Raw genomic sequence first — 22,253 nt, 5'->3', positions numbered from 1 at the left:
GGTTGACGACAGCTCCCCGGTGGGTAGACATCTCCCACTCTCTGTACAGAAAATAACCCCCTATAGCTTGTGTTAGTCAGTTTAAGCTGCAGTTTAAAAAGTCAGTCAAAGTTCATCGTGTTGCTGAGGTGACAGAACGAGTCCCTTATTTGCAAAGGGTCACCACAGTGTATGGATCTACATGTGTGACTTGGCACAGATTTTTACACCAGATGCTTCCTGATGCAGCCCTTCCAGGGATTTGTGTCTCCTCCTGGTCTTACATGTATTAAGCAGATATGCTAATGACTCCTCTAAGATGCGACTACAAGGCTAAGCATGGATATGCCCTGCAGCTGTGAGCATATGCCAGTTAGATAAAACATTAAAACTGCTGACAGGTTGCATGAATAGCACTGAGTTTCATGTTGAAATGCAATGTTCTGGCAGAAAATTGTACGTTTCCAAATTCATCTTGATGTCGTTTTGACATGTTGACCTCACCACCACCCTCCTACCATGGCAATGACACTCCCCAAAGGCAGCGGCTTCTACCAGAAAACAAACACAACATTTAAGCAAAGATTTTGAGTTCCAAACCTGCCAAATCCAATAGATTAACAGAAGCCACATGAGGCAATCCACAGCACACAAAGGATCTGCTGCCAACATCCCTGTGTGTCTACATGCACGACACAAAGAGGTTTGGGCACATTGCTATATTTTTCCCCCATTCTTTAAACTAGATACTTACATTTCTCAGTGCTAAATGTTATGTAAGCACTGGGGTTTACCTCGTTCACGTGCTCAGTCCATGTGTATGCAGATAAGCTTGCATACTTGGGATGTATTTGCTCATCTCCATCAAGCGATCCCAAGAAAGGATCAGGAGTTTCAAGTAACAGGACCATCCCTTTGGATGGCCGGTACATCCAACCCAAACTCGTGCACCTCCCCTCTCTACTGATTTGGAAGTTAATAAGAGTGACCCTCTGGAGATGCACAGGCACTGTCACAGGACGTCTCCGATTGATGCCAAACTGCGCCGTGAGCAACACGAAAATCATGCCCGTACCCAAGAAAGCAGGTAAGAAATCAAACTTACCTGAGTCTTTATGAGCATCGTGTCTTCAATATTTCTTTCATGACATTTGAACTGTATTTGTGCAATTGTACTGAGTGCAATTTAAGAGGAGGTAGAGCAGGTAATTGTAAAGTTGGAGGTCTGATCCTTGGCTGCAGCAGTCTGCATGCCAAATTATCCTTGATACTGAAGCCTGGGCTGCTCAGTGTGAATGTTAGATAGAAAGCACTTCGGCACAGAAAAAAGTGCTTTTGTGAATGAGTAAAAAAGCATTATTTAAGAACCGGTTCATTTACCATTCCTTATGGACTTTAAGGGCCTTTTCTCCACCCTGTGTCAGTGGGCTGTCAGATTTAATCCCACATTGCTGATTCTACACTGGCCATGGGTGACCTATAGCCATAGATCTAATATAGCCATTATTCCCTTTAATATTTCTCTCACTCTGATTTTCTCTCTTTGTGCAATGTCATCTGTGCAACTGCCCAAATTTCCAATCATCTAGATTGCATCAGTCATCTTACAATAACCACAGAGCCCAGTGATGTATCACGCTGTATCATTTTATCACCCAGTTCAAACCATGACACTGCTTGAGAGGGTAAAAATTTTAATTACAGTCTGTCACAGTGTGTTATTACTGATTTATTATGTGTTTTATATGTTGTTTATTTGACGTTGTTAAGTTACCTCACGCTGACCATCCCTGGACGTTAGCTGGGAGCCAAATATCCTTCCTCACCTTGGATTGTGCCAGTTTGTTCTGGTCCATTAATCATGTCAACAAAGAGCCTCTCGCCGGGTGGTGATCGTTTCTTCTTCTCTAATTCCCGTCAATGTCACAGCCTCGCCTGCAGTTTCAGTGCTCGTATTTCTGTCTGTCTTTCTTGTTTCTGTCCCTAAGCAACGTGACACACCTGTCCAAACACGCCCACGCTGCTTCATTCTCTGTCTCGTGCTAGAGGAAGATATTTCATATAGATTCTCCATTTCCTACCTGCTTCTTTTGGATTTTCTCAGTGTTTCCAATTCCATAATAGCTTACATAACCCAAGCCACCCCCTTTCCCTCCTTCTCCATCCTCAATTGTTGCTAATCCCTCCTCTGGCTGCCACAGTAATGAAGTGTGAAATGCTGCACAGTAATTCAAGGACCAAAATGCAAAAGCTCATCTTGGTGTTATTTATGGCTGTTTGATTTTACCTTTATGTAACATACAGCACCCGCGGCTTCTGCAGTTTGTCGTCTCCTGGAGGAATTAGTACCATTAAAGTTTAATTTGTCACTATAAAGTACATGAATGCAAGCGTAATGTGGCAAGTCTAACTAACTAATGTGATTAGCTAATCTTTGATGCATAAAAATACTCTAAACATAATTAAATAATTCAAAATGGAAATTTGTTATGGGAGCCTACAGGAGCCCATAAATGAGGACCTCTTCTACTTGTATTAGCCCTTCAAAAAGGCCTTTTCCTTCTGAGTGTACTTTATGTCCTTCCAATCTCCATCTCACATGTGCACTCGTCACCCATAGGGCCTCTAGCCAGGAAGTTTTGACACTTGACAGGAACTAGAGGGATGATCCTGGATCTCCCTCCACCTCATCTCACTATCTTCTGATCTTGCTGTCTCAGTGGGATGTTCTGAACCCGATCTGTGCAGATAGCTCTGTCCCACTGAGAGAGGAATCTGGGGAGGGGGTGAAAAAAGAGGTTTACCTCGTGACACTCCAAAACAAACACTTCTTGTGAAACACTGGGAGAGCCGCCATTGACCTTTCCAGCTGGACTGAGCTGAGCTCGAGTGCTCTTGGGGAGGGCACCAGAGTTTTAAGTAAAATCTTTCAGGGAATATCTTCTCGTTTTAAAACGGTCAACTTGCTGAAACTCCTCCTGAGAAATGGCTTCCTCCAGATATCCATCCATTACAACCTGCAGCTTAATCATTAGCCGTCCCTTTTATGGCCTCACAGCCCTTAAATATTTTTATGCCACACACCTCACTCTGTTCCCTCCATGTCTCTATTGCTGTTGTGTCAAGTCATCAATCTTCTGGGGAATCTGTTTATCCCAGCGGGGCTTTCTTGTTCATCCTGCTGAGTGTAGACAGGAATCCAGAGAGGTTTAACCTTCACGGTGCAGCCAGAGATCTGGAATATTTCCAGTAACCCAACTTACTTACTGCTGGCTTGAGATCTTGATATCCAAGGTTACCTGAGATGTTCAGTTTATTCCCTTCAGACAGTCGCCAGGGACATCATATTTGGAGATGAATTTAATGACTGTTGGCCATTTCTTCAAATGTCCCTTTTTAATCTGTCCAATAGCAATTCCAGTAAAAATCTGAAGGCTTTTCTTGTATCGTGTCCCCATCCCACCTGCTGTGTTCCTTTCTGAAAGAGCTCAAAGGAGAAGGGAAAGAAAGACCGATGAAGTGATCTGTCACCAGCGACTTTCTGCTCCAACAGTTTCCAATGATGACTTCATGACCTTCACGATATCCTGCTTTGTCCTGCCAAATCTCTGTCTGCCCCATCCATCAATGGTGCAGCATTATGCGCACGCATTAGTCTATTAAAACGTTTGAGCTTGTGCATTGTAAACTGGCAGGCTTGCTGCTGAAGTCAATCATGACATGTGGACAATATCCAAACTCAAACCTTGTCTGTAACTGAATCCCACTACTCAGTAGGGTTTAATTAATATGTCTGCATGCCCAGCCAATTATCAAATTCTCTGGCCTTAGTGATGTTGGTCAGGTAATTGTTTGTGGCGTAATGAGCTCCTGCCAAACAATACCTCAGCATATATTTAGGTTTTAATTAAAGCACCCAGTGACACACATTATTTTACCCATCTGAGGAAAAGCCAACACATTTAAAGTTGGCCCACTCCTCTTCTGGAAACCCTACCTTCTCAGTGCATTAGCCACAGTTAAGAGAACTGCAAGCCAACACATTTCAGAGAAAGCAATGCCACCCCCTCAATTATAGCTGATGTTTGCAGATGTTATGCCAGGCCATCATTTGTCCTTCTGGTTGTCACGCTGCTGGCATCCTCCTCAGCGAAGGGTCATGCAGGCCGGAGAGGTAAAGTTTCCTTAGGCTTAGATGTGTGTCAGATTCTTCAGACATAGGGAAACCCCTAGGGCTCAGAAGTCACCTTTCTAAAGACGCAAGATTCACTGCATTTGCATTCCTGTTAATACTCTAAACTGCACACAGGATAAACATTATAATCAAAAACAGCTTTAAAGAGTTTATAGTTCATCCCATTAAATACTCTATACAACAAAAGAGAAAAGAAAGAAAAACATAAGGACAATGATTAAAAAAAAAAATAATAAAAATAGAAATCAACTAAACCTGGAGATATATTAAATCAAAGTGAACATGTATAAAGCTGAAGCATGAATCTATTCACTTTATCCTGTCAAGTTTATGTCCTTCCTCTGTTTAGGCTTCCAAAATGAGCTAATGCTATTAAAAGAAGAAATTACCACTACAAATTCATGTTCAAAACATCTTTGCATTTGTTTAAGAGATAGCAACTGACTGAAGGTTAACTCAGCCAGGCTGTACTTTCATATGATAGCAGTTTGTACCACAAGATGATGCAGAAAGTCAGCGTCACCTTTATTTAAACAGGCAAAAGAACAAATCCTGTACAATGGTGGTCTGGGAAAACGCTGCCCCCTGGTGGTAAAACCTTAAAATTGGCAGACGGGAACTACAAACAGTACCTTTAACAAAGTTTACAGGTATATGAGGATTTTTATAAAACAGGATGCACTGTCGCTGCGTAAAACACCCAACAAATATTTAAAGGAGTTAAAATCAACTAATCAAATTATGTCATATTAGTGAAGTTAAAAATTCTCCTGCACTGGATGCTTTTATTTTCTTACATCATTTTTAATTGAAGACTTTTTATGAAGCCTGCAACTGGGAATGAATAAGTATACAACAATGTAAAAGTAATGTAATTGTGGCCATTCAACAGATATTATATAGCTTTAATAAAAGCACAATTTTAACAAGTTTAACTTCAAATTAAGTTTTTATGTACTGACTCATACAAAGCTTTCACTCTGCAGGAAGTACTAGATCACTAAAAGCAACGACTTATACAATTATGATTGAACAATCAACCCTTAATCAACATGTCCTCACCAAATGGCCAAGCGTTAAATCTTTACTATCATTTTCAGTGGAGATGAATGACAATCAGGGATTCAGTCATAATACTGCCATAAAACTATATTTCAGTCTGTTACAGCCTCTTATGGTATAAAAATGAGGGGAGGGAGAGCAGACTTTAAGTAGGGTGAGGTTTAGTTTAATTAAATTGTCTTGATTTTTTCTTAAAAAGTGTAAGAAAGCATGTTTTATGACTTCTTGCCATTAAATCTTCACAGCTTTGAACACAGTTATATGCTCCATATAGGACTTTAAAAACGAGCCTGTTTTGTCTCATTTTGTTAGACACAAATCAGATAAATGCCAGGATGTAACAGTCCGGTAAATGAGCGCGAATTGTAAAATAATCTAATCGTTTTCTGTGTGAAATCTGAGAGACGGTAACTTGACATACGCAGTGGCATGATTGATGACCGGACGGGCAGGTGAGGGATCACAGTTTTCTCCGAATGTCAGAAGACGCAGTGACTCACAAACTGGAGGAAGAACAAACGGAGAGCCTGTGACACGACAAACACGCCCACAGCGGTGCCAAGGAAAAGCATCCCACAGAAAGTTTATTCTTAGAATCAGCCCCCTGTCATCAGTGGCCATGAACGGTGTTCCCAGCAAATGTATGCGGAGACCCATACGTTGAAACCAGAACCTCAAAATGCATGAGGGAACTCCATGAATCAGTGCTGAACTGACATTTCACGCATACCCCTGTGTGATCTACAATGTGTTGAGAGCAGCAGGTGATTAACTGCAGCAGCAGTGCTGGCAGACACTATGAGGAAGGTGCTGCCTACAGAGGAAGATGAAAAGGTTTAAAGTAACCGCCGCTGCCACCCTGGGTGTCGAGCTTTCAGCTTTTTGTCATATAAGCTCATGTGAGAAATCATGTCTGAGTACAGGCTGTAATTCCATATACAGTGTCTGTAGTAGACGGCAGTGAAATGATGCTCTCGTTTTCTTTTGCAGGGAGAAAAAACAGTAGTGCTACAGAAGGTAAAAACCAGCATGGAGTCCTGCTGTTGTGAAGTCTTTGCATATGGATATCAATGCATTAAATTAAATGAACGTTTCATTATTTATCCACTCTTTCCTCCTCTTTTTAGTAACACTGCCACCATATGAGCCCAATATCCCCGAACCAACCACCAGGGCTGACTTCATGAAATGTAAGCCTTTTTATTTTAAAATGAAGCTCCTGAGTAAACACAAAAAAAAAATGAATAATTAATAATTAACTAATGTCACGCCATGCTATTTGTTATTATTATTTTTTTTATTATTCAAAAGAATTATGGAGCAAACTTTTTAAGATGATCAAAGATTAAAATAATAATGGTCAAAGTTTATAACGAATAAAAAGGTTAATAAATAAAAATTTAGAAAGGAATCATGGTTTAAGACTTTGATGCTACTGTGATATCTGGATCACTTAATACCAAATTCAATAAGTCTATTACACTTTTTAATATGTATTTAAAAGGTTATTACATGTGTACCAGAACCAGTCACTAACTACATTATTAAATAAATCTGTAACAGCATATTCACAAATGTTATATCCCACAGAAATAACGCACCACTTAAACGTCAAGTGATTCAAAGCTGCCTCATCACTTGCCAATAATTGCTTCTAATGTTTGTCATTATCATTATCATTATTATTATTATTATTATTATGCCTGTTTTTATGGTTGTTATTGTTGTTTGGGGGGGTTTTAGACCAGGCAGACTGTTAAAAGAGGGTCAGTAAATATTATTTACCCTGCTATACTCACTGCTCACACAGTAACCAGCTGATTCTGAGAAAGACTGTAGGGGAACACTCTGCAGGGGGCTGACTCTCATATAACCCTACTTTTTTTTTTTTGTTAAGCTTTTCCAACCCTGAGATTCATTCACTCACATTGCCGAGTTAGATTACATAATCAGGTTACTGATGTTGTCAGCAAACAAGTGTTATAACATGATCCACATTGGAATAAATTGTAAGTATAATACTGTATTTGCGCAGGTGTGTCCTCAACATGGGTGTCAGTCATACGGTCGGCATACAGCGTGCCTTGGTTTACCCTTTTGTCTTTTTTTTTACTCAAATGGGACAAAACTTTACAAAATAAATGTGCTGAATGAAATAAGACTTTAAAAAAATAGCGACTGAGACATTAAACTTTTCCCAGACATTTCTACACAAACCACTTTTTGCAACCTTAGACTTAGATGCCCCTGCTGTCTGTTAGACAGAATAAAGGTTTATAGCACTGACTTTCTTTTTCAGACCCAGGAGTTAATCTTTACCAAACAAAGCTAGTAATGAGAAGCAATAATGAATGAAGGAAGGAAGGATACGGAGAAGGATGATAAGGGTCATGAGGAGTTACGAGAACTGGGAGTTCAGAGAATCTGACGGCACTGGCACTTCATGTTTGTTTGCTGAAGCATCAGCCTCAGCTTTAGCTGTTCTTCCTGAGGTCCAACCTACACACCCTCAAACAAGCTGGTCCTACTAATACAGGTACCATGTAATTTATACAAAAAATAATTATTCTAATAAAACGTTACTTATCCTCTAGTCCCGTTTACAAGACCAGGTTATGTACTAAAGATCAGTTTTATAAAGCTGATCTTTAGTACATAACCTGGTAATAAGTTACATCCTGTCACAGCTCTGTAAATGACAGTCTTCTGTATATTACTTGTTTTAACTTTTGGCCATATGAGCCTAATTTATATTGCAAATCACATTTGATATGTTGGCTAAAATTCTAAAACAGTCTTCGATATAATACGTTTACATTCTTGTCACAAGTGTCTTTGTGATGAAACTCATCAGCATATAGGCCGACATCTTTCTAGTAGTTAACCAGCACAGATCACATGCACATCGTTGACACCGGTTCTGTCGTTTTGCAGAGCTCATTGTACGACTTTATTTTGAGTTACTTGTTGGAAGCACCGGATCACACAGCAATAATCAAGCTGTGACAGAACTAATGCATTTAAAACCAGTTTTATAGCCTCTGGTGTCATTTGTTTTAAACCACTAACAGACCTCCACCTGTTTCACTTACATTATCATTGATCATCTAATGCACAGCTAATGTGGGTGATTTTACTCTGCAGGGTTGAAACTACAACGTCCCAAACATGGATCCCAAAAACTGCCTCTTGAGTTCTTACCATGTTGTTTCATGCGGGCTGTATAAAAGAGAACCACCCTCTGAAAAATATAACTTTAATACCAAGGAAATTAAAGGAATGCCTGTCACACTGTCCACACACACTTGGGATGATCTAGTGTAATTCCTGCATTTCTTTTTTTTTTAAAGGCATTTTGTGGACAAAGTCAAATTAATTCTGCTAAAAGGGTAAGGTGGGGTGGGTGGATAGGTAGGTAAACATATGTTTGCAGTGTACGTAGTTCACCTGCCAGTTTAATGTAGCACGTCTTTGAAGGGTCACTTGTCACATTAATCAAGTCTTTCCTCAACTTTCGCTCTCCCCAAAATGAGAGCTTTTTTCACATTTACCCAGGTGTTATTAATTAATATAAACTACTAATACTCCCAATAACACACTGGGTTTGACAGAGCTACATGGTAATTCACAATATTTTCCAAATCCTTATCACTCCAAGAGCACTAAAATGACTGAAGATTTTCTCTTATAAACAATCAAAAAACAGCTAAGTCAGCTATAAAAGCTTTTATGTAGAAACTCAACACAACAAAAATTTACACGTTAGAAAATCTGTAATCACGGAAACAAAAAGAAAAGTGAAAAAGCAGTGGCAGAAGTAAACTGCGCAGCAGTGGTTTGGCTCCTAAATTGACATCATGGTCAATGAGCTTACAGTTTAACTCTGAAAAATAGACTTACAAGTATTGCACAGGGGTGGTACTGGGCTTTTGACTGAAACTGGGATGGAAGATCTTATGTGGCAGTTCAGGGAGTGCAAGAGACACTGCAAAACATCAGTGACAGAAAACTCTCGCTGGCTGTTCGGAACAAAACAGCAGGAAGCACATTCTTCTGTCAGATGAAACCAAGATAAATTTATTCGGCTCAGAAGGGGTCCAGCGTGTTTGGCAAGAACCTAGCCACGACTTTCACACTGAATGCATCACAGTGCTGACAGTGAAGCATCGAGGTGGTAGTTTGATGATATGAGGATACAAGAGTGCCAAAGGTTCTGGGGACATAGCATTTCTAGATGCCCTTGGATGGACCAAAATACCTGACAAGGTGACTTTAAGATTCCAGGAGCCTGTCAGAAGAGGAACGGTCCAAAACAAAACAGAGTTTCTATGTCATAAAAATGATATTTAACATCTTTGGGTGACTTGATAGAAAAGTAAAACAAAGAGAAGCTGAACACAGCGGTCTATGAATAATGACAAAACACCTGTCCAGATGTTTGGTGAGAAGGCCTGAGTCTGGTTTAATAAAGGCAGATAAATAATTCAAGTATTCATGCAAGTGATTTGAACTCTGGGCATTTAAGGTTTATTGCACAAGCATGTACTTACGATGACAAAATTATGTTTATATAGTGGAGGAGCGAAAAACACAAAAATGTGGAATAAATGCAAAAATAGTTCATTAATATTACTATTTTAGGTTAGTGCCTCAATTAAATCCAAAGATATCAGTTAAACATACTTTAAGCCAAAAATCAAACAGAAAAGTTGCACATTAATATTCTGATCTTAAATTCCTGTTGTTGCAGTTTTCAATGTTTTTTTTTTTTCTCAAAAATCAAATTTCAGAGTTGGATTCAGTAGACCTGGTAGATCTCGAAACTTAGAAGTGCAATTTTAGAGTTGAAAGTCCTTAATTTTGGGTTACTCTGAAAGACAGCCACCAGTCCATCACCAGTTTCCCGGTCTTAGTTTGTATTTTCCCCCTCCCCTTTCCTCAGACTGGATCCCCCTCTCTTTCGATGACAAAACTGCACAGAAACTGCTGTGGATTTCAGAGGGCGGCTCTAAGGTGGCTCGTACATCAGATGCAGTGTGCCCTTATTCCCAGAGACCTGAGAGATATGACCACTCACCACAGGTAAGCCTGGAGTTAATCATCATTCTGGGCATTATGGGAACAGGCTCAGGGGCCCATCAAGGAGGCAGGAAGTAAAACTAACAGGAACCAGAACTTTATTTAAACTTTTGGTCTTGGAACCATCATGTTGGTGTTTTTTTCCTGTATGTGAAAATCAAAAATGACTAGAATCTTCCAAGTTAATATCTTGATCTGACATCAACAATTAAGAATCCAAAGACAGTTTACCATCATTAAAGACAAGCAAATTTAAAGGTTCAGAAGTGCATCTACTGGAAAAAAATTGATTAGGTGCATTACTTCATCAAATTGTCTGCAAATCAAATCAATAATTCTGCTCATCATTTAATTCTTGAAGCCATTAGCTAGCTTAATTTCCTACTATGCCTCGTCCAACCTTTAGGTGCTGTGCAAGGAAGGGCTGCTGGGCCATCGAGGGTACTGGGAGGTGGACTACGACGGCTGGGTGGTGATCGGGGTGGTCAGCGATAGCTCACCCCGGAAGGTGCAGGACGGACCCTGCGGCATCGGAGAGAACAAATCCTCCTGGGGTGCTGGCTGGTCTGGCTCCTGCTATCAGATCTGGCACAATGCGGAGAACGTGGACATCCAGCTGCCCCTGTCCTCCACCATGGGTGTCTACATCGACCAGCCCGCAGGCATCATAAAGTTCCTCTTGGTGGAGGGAGAGGGTGAGAAGGAGGTGCGGCTGATTCACAAATTCAAAGAAAACCTCCAGGAGAAGGTCTTCCCTGGATTCTGGGTTGGCACCAATTCCTTCTGCCTTATTCGGAAAAAGGATCAGTGACACAGTAGAATAAGCAAATCGGGGAAAAGGGAGGGAAGGTCAATTTAAAAAGCTGTCAAGAGGGAGATGGGGAGCTTGTGATGTTTGGGGAACAAGTACTGTAACCATTTCAGCTTTCTCTAGTGCATGAAGAAAGCTTATTTGGTTTCAGACCGTCCCCAGAGATGCCCAAATGTCGTACTAAATGACGGGCATTTATCTGTGTTATTTAAACTTAGAAGAATGGGCATTTAATGGTATGTTTCAATCCAGCTGGGACTTTGCATGAGCTAGACTGCATGTTTTATTCAGTCTGGATGTTTTGTATGTGCCAAATGTAGTCAATAAACTCTCCTGTTGTGTAATAACACTGAGCTCATCTGTTATATCTGTGTGACCGCCGCCTAGCAGACTTAAACATAGAGCGCTGGTACACTCTAGAGGCCTTTTATAAGAATACATCTATAATGATACAAAAAGGCTTTTCTCTTGGTGTTGCTCCTTTATTTGAAACATAAAAGTAGTTAACGGAACATTTGTTTGTTTTTTCGAAATGTCAAAGATGGACATTTATCTTTTCAGATCCACTCTACCTCTCTTTCACCCTCTCTCACACAGTCTTCTCATTCATTCAATCTTTTCAACAACATATGAGGAGCAAAAAAGAAAAAAAAAGAAAAAGAAAAAGCCCATCTCCTAAAAATCAGTATTGATTTACAATCATTCTATCAGTCAGTCATTCATTGGCAAAAGTAAAAGTAAAAATAGGCATGTTACGACGAGGTGCTGGTGTCCTCTGCTCTCTGCTCACATTATCTAAAGCCACAAGCTTCATATCAAGTCAACCATTGGTTTCTACCCCTTAGAAGGAATAGACTGGTTTCTAATGGGGGCAACAGCAGGCCTCTTGGTCATCTTACCAGGTAAATGATGGGAGTATACAGAAGGAAAAAAAAACAAATGTGGCAACTTCAGCATGTTGAGCTAAATGACGGCGAGGCCCTGCAGTCGAATCTGACCTCGTCAATGATTAATCACCAACAGATGCAAACGTTTTCTGTGTTTAAACCCACAGATCTCTGCGGATCTTATAGGATTTTTTTCGGGGGAATGTTGGATTTATGTTTTCTCCATAAAAGTTGAGATTCTCCCTGCTAGTTTCAAACTTAAATAAGGAACATTTTGCCTATTTACCTTCTTTGAAACATGAATGCCTTTGCAGGTGTGAACTGAGAGCCAGAGGTTAAATAGCACAGGGGCTGGCTCGCTCTGAAGTAGGAAAAACCACTCTTAAAAGTCACTGATTAACATGCATCTAATTTGTTTACGGCAACGATTTAAAGACAGTTTCATGTGCATAGTAAAGTTACTAAGCACCACTACCTATTGCAAATCATTTAGACCCATGTTGGTTACCTCCTGTAATTCTGAGGTGGAGGTAGGAACCATTTTTAGCACCATACACTGCCGAATTTGTGTAAAGAACTACAGAACCTCTTATAAAATTTACACCATATGTAAGGGTACAGTTTTACAGTACAACTTTAAACAGTTTCACTGTAATGCTGACAGTGAAAAGAAACACCCCTGAACACTCCTAAGCTGAAATTATGGCCAATGTATCCATTTTTCCTTGTTTGTTGACATTTGTAAAGCTAGAAATGCTGCACAGTTGGTTGCTGCTGTGAAGGGCTGGATAAACTAGTTACAGGCCTAGATCCCTCTGTTGGTAAAGACGCGGGATATAACATGTTAATTTTTAGCTTTGGTGGGGCTGATAGGTTGAACTGAGTCCAGCTAGTTTCCGGTTAGCTTTCAGCTTTTCTGGTGTGCAAAGCTTTGCCAAACTGAGACGAGCTAAGCTAACAGTCTCCCGATTATGCGTCAACATTTAACAGACTTGAGAGTGGCATCGATTGCTTCACTCCTGAAAAAGAAAGCCAAAAAAAAAAAAAAAGATTAACTATTAACTACCACATATTGCCTCATCTTCATAATAAAGCTAATACCACTCAAAGTTGGAACTTAAGCACAAAGAAGCAGCATCTATGATGAAGCGGGTACAGGCAGCTCTTCCCCAAAGTCTCATCACTTCACAGGTAACCTGACCAAAAGGCAAACGTCCAAAAAACACCAGGTACATGATTACACACCCTGTTTTAGTGACTTTTAGTTCAGTGCAGTGGGTCACTACACAAACATCTCGAGGTCCAATTGTAATGTAGTGTCGTGGAAGCTAGTATTGACGAAGTGGGAGGGGCAGGGGTAGTGTTGAAACATTATTAGTGTTCATAACCACAATTCTTTAGGAAAGTTGCTCCACAAAGCATGTGCCGTTAATTTTGGTTAGTGAGAAATAAATGGAGGTACTAGCTTTCAGACACATACTGTACGTCACATTTGCCAGAAAATCCAGGGTTCCTCCCATCACTCCTCTCCACATTTTCTCCTATCCCTTTATCACTCTCCCTCTTTGTACTTGCCTCACTCCCTTTCCTTCCCTCCCTACACCCTCTCCTTCCCCCTTCACTCATTGCTTGAGAGAGAAGTCCCCTGTGTTGAGACGGGGTCGAGGCAGGGCCCCAAACATTTCCGTCCCATCAGTGGCTCCGGGGGCCAGCAGAGCCTTCATACTGGCAGCGATGTGCTCCAGGTCAGCACAGCCCGACTAAGAGGCAAACACACAGGGAAAACAAGGGGTTAACAAGGGATATGGACTTAAACTGATCAGTATCAAATATTGCCTTTTCATGTTCATTTCCTGTGCATTTCTGGTGTTCGACTTTCCCAGCTCGACCGTAAACAGAGTTTCTGTCAGTTGTGTTCGACAGTGCCGTCATGGCCATTAATGGGTGCAAATGAATAGCGTCTTTGTTTTAGTCTTCAGACAGCATGAAATATGTCAGGATGGACTGACACCAACGGGCATGAACGCTAAAAACAAAAGCCTGCTTAATTATCAAAATGTCATGACCCATTTCTTTTCAGGAGGTCTGTTTATCTATGCCCATCAAGCTGTTGGATCAGAGCATCTGAATTCTGTCTGCACATTTTTTTCCAGAATTTATTTTCAGGACTAAAAAAAAATAAAATCCTTAAACTGTCTGTTCTTAAACAGAGTATAACATTTGTGTTTAAACATTATGTCTGCATTCATTCTGAATCAGAATGTCATTATGAGGTTGTCTAACATTTGATACCATTAAAATTTGTTAGTTACAGACAGTACCACCAGATAAACCTCAGCTCAGCACTGAGTTTAATTCATAGTAAGTTATCCAACAATTAATTACAAAAAAATAAAAAGTGAAATCTTACATGAAACGAGATCAAACCAGGTCAATATAAATATAAATGATAACTGAGCAAGAATAAAATACAACGCTAGAAATACTAGTGATATATTATTTATATAATATTTAAAGCTACAGTAAAAAAATATTGTGTGGTTATTATTGTTTAAACCTTTTTAAAAGCATCATATGACTGCACTAACTACTCACAGCTGTTAAAACATTTCAGTGCTACTTGAATGTACCACCATATTCCTAATTATATCTCCCACTACCCCCAACATTTAAATAAGAAGTTAGAACCAGTCTGAACCGTGCTGAACCGTATCAACCTACATAAGCACAACAAGACTACAGCTGTAACTGTGCTGATACATATTCAGCATATTCAAGGTGAATTAATGCTAGCCCTTGAAATATGTTAAAATGACTCTTTTTAAGAACTGCAGCGCTTGCACTTTTGGTGCAGCTCACATGCAAAGAACACATATCACAAACAACCATAAACTGAGCAGCCACCATCTCCCAAACAGATAGCTCTGGTGTTTCAGCTCAAGCAGAGGAGGCACCAATCCTCTGCACAGTAGAGTTTCTCATATCTGACCTCTAATTTGTTCCCCCACCTTTCATTTATGGCAATGAACGGGGGTTGTAAAACACGACACTCTCTGTGCAGCGCCTATACATCACTCTTTGGTGCATTATGCATTTACTTATGCAAACTACTATTTGTTTAAGCATGACAGCGTGTGGATAGAGGCATGCCTGAGTTTGGCCCAGCAGAAGCTCCCCTTTTTCCTGGACTTGCTCGCCCAGCTGCCGTTCTGTACTACATAACTTATCTAGTATGTTAAAGGTATCAGCCTCCAATGTATGATCCATCACACTAACTTAACATTACATGAGTGCAGGCCATAGAGCTACAGTAGCAGACACCATCTGGCAAATTAAATTGTGCGGTGGCCTAGCATGTTATCTGTGATCGACACAGACGCACTACAAATAAATTCATGAGAACTGCTGAACGTTGTTGTGATGCGATTTGATAACATTAGCACACAGATTAGTTTGATAAGAGCAGATGTGAGGTCACTGACGGGCAATCAAAATGAAATGCATCATTAGATTTAATAAAAATTTAATTCTCTTTGGATCCGAATGTTATTGGACTGTTATTCGGGGTTATGTAAGTATATTAGTGGGTCTACTGCATACTTATTAAACTGCATAATGCTGAAATGCTTTAAAAAAACAAAAAAACATTCAAAATGGCTGAAAATGAAACACTGCAAAAGGCACCACTAATTCAACCTATAATCCAAATGTTTCTGCTGGTTTTACTCTAAACTATCACTTTGCGTTTTATGTTATGTTTTGGTCCCAGTAAGGATTCTAACTTTTCCAGTTACCCGATTGCTCAGTAGTCAGTGCTGCTGACCCCTTTTGACCTGAGTCTGTATGTAACCAACCATGGCGATCAACACTTAAGAGAAGTTAAGAGTTAAAACTAGTTAGTCTGAGCTGTAAACGACTGACTGGCTGCCCACCGATCTCCATTTATGACACAGAAGGTCAGATCATTTGGCCTCAGTGTCCGAGATGTGCTCACCCGTTCTCCACTGTTGCTGTCTCCCTGAGCAGCTCTGCTTCCTCTGCAGCCCCACACAGGCACAGACACAGGCAGGGAGCGGGCCAACGCCATGGGATGGGACTGACGGGATGAATACGCACCCTGACCCACAGCCATACCGCGCGATGGCGGAGGGGCATCCTCACTCAAAGAGCCTGAAACAAATTTAAAAATAAAGAAATTCAGATCATGCACACATGTGTATCTGTACATACAATGCTGAGCATATTGAACGCTCACCATCCGTGCTCTCTTCCTCTCCATCAGATTCAAAGAACGGCTCACAGTCCCGAGAAACTGAGTCCTCATCCATGGAGAACACACCTGAAGCAGAAGGCATACTTTGAATTGGAATAAACACAACGCATGCATTACAAATTGATTTCTCATTTTCTTTTCCTAAATGTTTTTTTGCACCCATTTCAACACCATCGAAATGTTTTAAAACTCGTTTTTTCTGTTTCAGAAAGTGAAAATGGAACGAATGAAGCGTTTTAATGATCAAAAAACTGAAACAACCTGAATAATGAGCAACCTCCTCATTATCTAAAGTGTGTGTGGCTGGAAAATATGGGCAGCTCATAAAAGCTCATAAAACTAGCAATTAAATAGTCTGAGGATGGAGAGTAATGGTGCCAGAGAGCCTGCAGGACTAAATGAGCACATCACTACCAAGTCCCATGTAGATATTTTGGGTTTGCCCAGGGACTTCCCTTTTTTTGGATGACAATTAGAGACGGATTGTAAGAATTACAAAATTAATAATAATGATAATAATGATAATAACAACAATAATAATTTCACAAATGTCAAAGACCTCTCACACTGAAAGATTATCATGCATTATATCTGAGCATGGTTATGAAACTTGGATACATTTGATAAATACTGGAAAGGATGCACTGAGTTTACTAAAACACAGGATATCAACAAAAACACCTCACACCAACTACTAAGCACGGTGGTGGAGGAATGACGAATGATGCTTGTTTTGCACCATCATTTGCGGGGCATGGGCACCTTGCAGTCATTGAGCCAAGCATGAACTCCTCTGTTTACCCAAGTATTCTACAGTCAAATGTGGGTCCATCTGTCCAGCAGCTAAAAATAGCTGAAACTGGATCATGCAACAGGACAGTGATCTTAAGCACAACAGAAAATCTCCAAGAGAATAGCTTGCTTGAACAAACAAACAAACAAACAAACAAACAAACAAACAAAAAAAAAGAATCAAGATTTTACAATGGCCCAGTCCAAACCTCAACCTGATTCAAATGTTGTGGAGGGACCTTAAGAGAGCTGTGCATAAATGAATGCCAACAAAATACCATCTTTAGGCCTACAAAACACACTAGGTAAAGGCAACGTATTGAATTTTTATTAAAATAATTCAGCAAACATAAAGTCAAACTGCAACTAAATGTGTGTGGACGCTGAAGTGGTTTTCATGTGTCCTTTTGTGAAACCGACTGTAGTTTAATAGAACTTATATGTGGGCACATGTATTATAATAATTAAGGGTTTTTTCTTAAATTAAAAAAAACAAAACAAAAAAAACAGAATACTTCAAGTCATCACGTTTCCAGTTAGAACACAGAAAGAATCTGCATGGATCAGGGACACAGCAACAGATTACGGTATCGTTCCTCACCTGCACTTTCATTCCCATAGGGTCTCCTCTCATCCATGTCCTCCTCCTCTTCTTCATCCTCAACCTCTTCTTCTAAATCCTCAATCCCAGACCTCTGTAGACCTCGCTCGGCCTCCAATGCGCTCTTCTCACGTTCCCTCTCTCCGGTACCGTTCTGCCCGCCGCCCTGCCCGGTCATGGCTCCTGAACTGTAGATCGACGGGTAGCTTTGGGAGTACAGTCTTCCATTAGGACTGACTCCTCCCACTACAATGTCACTTGTTAAGCTCTGCACCAACAACAGAGAATCAAACACATTACAGATGTGAACTTTCTGAATCAATACCACAGTTTGCTATCTAAAGCAAACAAGTTCACTCACCCCCCTGTTTCCAGGGTCAGAGGTCAAGTCAACCACTAGCTTGGTTCCTCCCTCTCCTCCAGCTTGGCGTGTGTGCTTTTGGGCTGTTAGCATGGTTGTGGAGTGCAGCACACCGATGTCATCCATGTAGCGACGCGCCGACTCAGCCAGAAATCCCTGACCCCATACATTATAAGAGAAATCGCACTCCCTCGGAAAGGCACTGCCGCTCTCCCGCTTCCTCCCCACTTCTCCTTCTCCAGTCGTCGACCGGAACTTCTTACAGGCTGTGAGTATGGCCAGGTCGCAGCCAGACTTTTGGCAATACACTTCTGCTGCAGAAAGTAGTGCCAGCCAGCTCTCTTTGTGGTTGTCTGGGATTTCGAGCTCGGATGACTGCGTGATGGAGGCCATAATGGTGCTAAATGCTGTTTACAGATTTCTTTGATGAGCTGATTTGATGAGACAACTGAGTAATATTAAGAAGTGATGAAGAGCTTAGAGGACTTGGGGGCACCAAACTTAACAAAATACTGACTTTGGTAGCTGTGGCGTGTCTGACTTTGCTCAAATGGCTGAAAACTTACAGTTACTCTCTTGCTGGTGTATGGATAGTTTTTGCACTGATGAAGATGAAGGGGAAGGTAAGGACCTATTAGGCAGAGAGGCACTGGGTGACTTTGAGATATGACATACAAGTTGGTGTCCTTACACACTGGAGAGCCAGGGGAGAGAAGAGGTGTTGTCAAGTTGCTGGTGATACCTAAGAAAATAAAAAATAAAAATAAATAGAGCTAGGTTAAATCACTGCTGTTTTTTTTTTTTTTTCATGTGAACAATAAACACAAAGTTGGAAGAACTTAAAAAAAAAATGCAGACAACTGATTGGCTCAATTTGTGAATTTGTGACTTCTCAAAGAACATTACAAAAAGACTCAAAAGTTCTTCAAGCACAATCCAAGACTTTAAACTGAGATCATAGTGGAATTGCCTCTAATTTCATTGAACGTCTGATGTTTAATGACAATTAAAGGATTCCAATTATACTTTAACCCCTTTAACAGCCACCACAAAATAACTTGGGGGTTGAAAGGGTTGCATATTAGCCAACAGCCACCTAACACAGGACCCTGGAAAGATTACCTAAAATGCACCTTTGGTATTTTTCCACTGGATTGTAAGAAAATACATAAATCATACAGAGTACCAGTGCTTGTTCCTGTTACTGCATGTCACAGACATTAAAAACAGACTGATTTTGCAGGGGTCAGATGGGAACATTTCTCATGATTCACTAATTTTATATGGGTTTAGCTCCATAGTGTAGTGATTAACACATTCACTTGGCAAGCAAACGGTCAGTGGTTTCACTCTAGCCCGAAATACAAATCCCTTTGAGATATCAGCAAGAAAGGAAAACTCTTCTATATCAAAATAAGTGGTGATGCCATTTACAAGTACCTGTAAACTCCATAAAAAGGGAAAGATGACAACCTAACCCTACCCCAACTCACTAGGTGGATGTGAAGAGGTTAACTGGGGTTTAGTCAACCTAGAAAACACTCCCAAGTCAGTCACAGAAAGGTGATTCTGGGCATAGTTTTTCCAGACTGAAAAAGTCACTTGGGGGGGGGTCTGGTGTACACAAGTCAACATGTGAGTCTCACAAGGAACGTAGCACAAAAAAAAAACAAAAAAAAAAAAAACGTGTTGATCTATGGATGTACCCCTACTGGCACCCAAAGATTGTCCCCAGAGATTACAGCAGCTGAAATAACAAACTAAAGCTTCCCTTTATGCTTATACGAAGTTGTAACAATTGCATTCAAATAAACTGCTGTATATTTGTTCTTCGTGTGATCAACCCCAAACATTCAACCTGCGTAGTTTATTTTATTAAGTTAAATATAATAAAATGTCATCCTAATGCCTTCCACACTGTTGCATGCAAACACGCTCTCTGACCCACATTTGGTTTTATGGGACCTGGTCTAATTTAGGTGTGTGCAGGTTAACGTGTAAACCTGCATGAATTAGTCTGACTGTCGCAGCCCCCACCAGTTCTGTGGGCTGCATGACACCTACCGATGCTAACTACTGTAGCTACTGCACCGCTTTCAAACCACTCTGCTCGCTCCTGCTTCCATTTGCTGCCACCTCTGCACTGATTTATGTCTCATTTCTGAACTGCACGCTGTGGGCATTACTGCACGGTTGCCACTACTGCTGCTGCTGCTGTTGTTGCTGTTGGTGTTGTTGTTGTTGTTGTCGCTGATCTTGTTGTTTAATCAGTGTTGTGTGCAACCTCCTCATGATGGAAGCACCCTTCACCTCCATTTTCGGGCTTTAGTAGGAGTCAAGATTTGGAAAGATAAATTACAAAAACGAGCTGAGACCTTCACCTACCTTGTCAGTTTCTTTCTTCCACGCTGCCAGATGTTTATCGACCTTAAAGTTGTTTGAATCCTTCGTACTGTGCCTTCTCCCACGGTTTCTCTCCCCTTGCTAGGCTCGACACCAGCGAGAGCAAGCTAGCAAGGATTAATAAGGCCTTTTCCGGTCAGGAATTTCGCAATAAAAGCCTGTTTCGTCAACATAAAACGGCGAGCATTTTTTTTAATTAAGTAAAATACGATTATTTAAAGTAAAATAATCTTGAACTCAAAGCTGTTGGTAAAAATATTACTTTCGAAGAAAAAGTATTTTTTAAACTCTTACTTTACAGGAGGAAAGATCAGTATACAGTTACCCACTGTTTTTTTAATGGGTTTTTAAATAAATTAATACCTGCATTTTTTCAATCTCTCAGTGTGCATTTAAAGTGAATTTAGATTAAGTTTCAACATAACTTATCAAATAAGCATCCCAGTGTTTCAAGGTTGGCCAGACTTGCTTTTAAGGATTTTTGTGTAAACTTGGATAACTTATTTATTTACTTCCTAATAACTTCCAAAACTTGAAATTAATTAATTATAGGTAGTTACATACATTACTTGAGTTTATTGCCAGAGAGTCACGTGGACATGTGTCGTCCTCAAAAGGAAATGTAAATCAGTTAATAAAATGTTAAAAAATAATAATAATAATACAAAATCCACTGGTCCTGCTAAAGATTAAGTTGGGGTACTATTACAATGACCTCACCCTGACTAGATGATCACACTCCCACATCATTACACTCAACTTTTCTAGAAAGCTACAAAGCCATCGTAGTCCACTGGCCTAAGTGTGCGCACTAGCCGCCACCCGGAAGTCCTAAAGAATACAGAAGAACTGAGGTCAATTAAAAATCCGAAACACAAACAGAACAAAGCAAGCCCTATACTTAAAGTACAACTCAATGAATGACAGAAATTCAACACCACGGAGCCCAGGTTTATGGGTATATGACTCCTGAGGAAATACTTTAAAACGAGTCTCTCCGGAGGAAAACCTATCCCCCAGTTATTACTTAATCAGCTACAGTAACTCATTCAGGGAACCGTAGATCTACTGCACACATACAGAATAGAGTACTGTGTTGAATCAGCTTCCTTCTCTGAGCAAGACAAAGAGGCCTATTACACCTCCTGTGCTACCTTAGCATCTCCCACAAACAGTTTTTACAACTGCTGAATCTCCTAAGCACCAAAGGAATCCCTACACTACATATGCACTACATATTTACTAACTAAATGACAAAAAGATAAGCACCTGGGTTTAAGCTAGGTTTAGATTAACAGCAATAAATCATTTATTTATTTAACTAAAAAAATGTTAAACCATTTTATAATGCCAGGGTTTTTGTTATATATAGCATTTTACATTCACTTAATGCGGCAAATGTCAAGGTGATGCTAATGTATTTAAATTAATCAGTAAAGCCAGCTTGGATTCTGACCCCGTTTTTTATTTTATTTTATTTATTTATTTTATTTTGTTAAGAAAAAAAATTGAGACGTGTATGTAAGAAAGCCGTCCTAGGAACAAGTCTTTCCATTTCATCTAAATTAGTTTTAATTTTAATTGGAGAAAAGAAAGAAAGAGAAATACATGTATAGAAACACAAGTCAAATCCCTGGCTAAAAAAAAAAAGTTTAAATATTTTTAAAATATGCTTTGCCACATTTTTTTACCACTATCTCTGCTCTTTGAACTCAGGACTGTCTTTCTCTCACTCTCTCTGGCTCTTATCCGTTTTTTAACTCTGCCTAACTTGACGCCTCTCTGACGTCACCTGTTTACTGCCTTCCAT

General features: G+C 40.1%; 2 protein-coding genes across 2 annotated transcripts; one reads left to right on the top strand and one right to left on the bottom strand.

Annotated features, from left to right (window-relative positions):
- The first annotated feature begins 963 nt into the window (after window positions 1–963).
- Window positions 964–13,068, top strand: zgc:195001 (uncharacterized protein LOC567531 homolog). Its single transcript, XM_039610872.1, has 5 exons — window positions 964–1,066; window positions 6,227–6,253; window positions 6,364–6,426; window positions 10,179–10,318; window positions 10,722–13,068. The coding sequence occupies exons 1-5, from the start codon at window positions 1,012–1,014 to the stop codon at window positions 11,124–11,126; spliced, it is 690 nt and encodes a 229-aa protein (XP_039466806.1). The 5' UTR covers window positions 964–1,011; the 3' UTR covers window positions 11,127–13,068.
- Window positions 11,588–20,573, bottom strand: akt1s1 (AKT1 substrate 1 (proline-rich)). Its single transcript, XM_031750902.2, has 6 exons — window positions 20,426–20,573; window positions 18,041–18,782; window positions 17,680–17,947; window positions 16,269–16,352; window positions 16,008–16,183; window positions 11,588–13,773 (listed from the first exon to the last, which is right to left on the bottom strand). Exons 2-6 carry the CDS (start codon window positions 18,431–18,433, stop codon window positions 13,636–13,638), a joined length of 1,059 nt encoding a protein of 352 aa, XP_031606762.1. The 5' UTR covers window positions 18,434–18,782; window positions 20,426–20,573; the 3' UTR covers window positions 11,588–13,635.
- Between the last annotated feature and the right edge of the window lie 1,680 nt (window positions 20,574–22,253).

Source organism: Oreochromis aureus, linkage group 4 (assembly GCF_013358895.1).
Source record: "Oreochromis aureus strain Israel breed Guangdong linkage group 4, ZZ_aureus, whole genome shotgun sequence".
NCBI lineage: Eukaryota > Metazoa > Chordata > Actinopteri > Cichliformes > Cichlidae > Oreochromis > Oreochromis aureus.
Note: the sequence above shows the minus strand (reverse complement) of the source record. Positions and strands in the feature narration are given on the sequence as shown.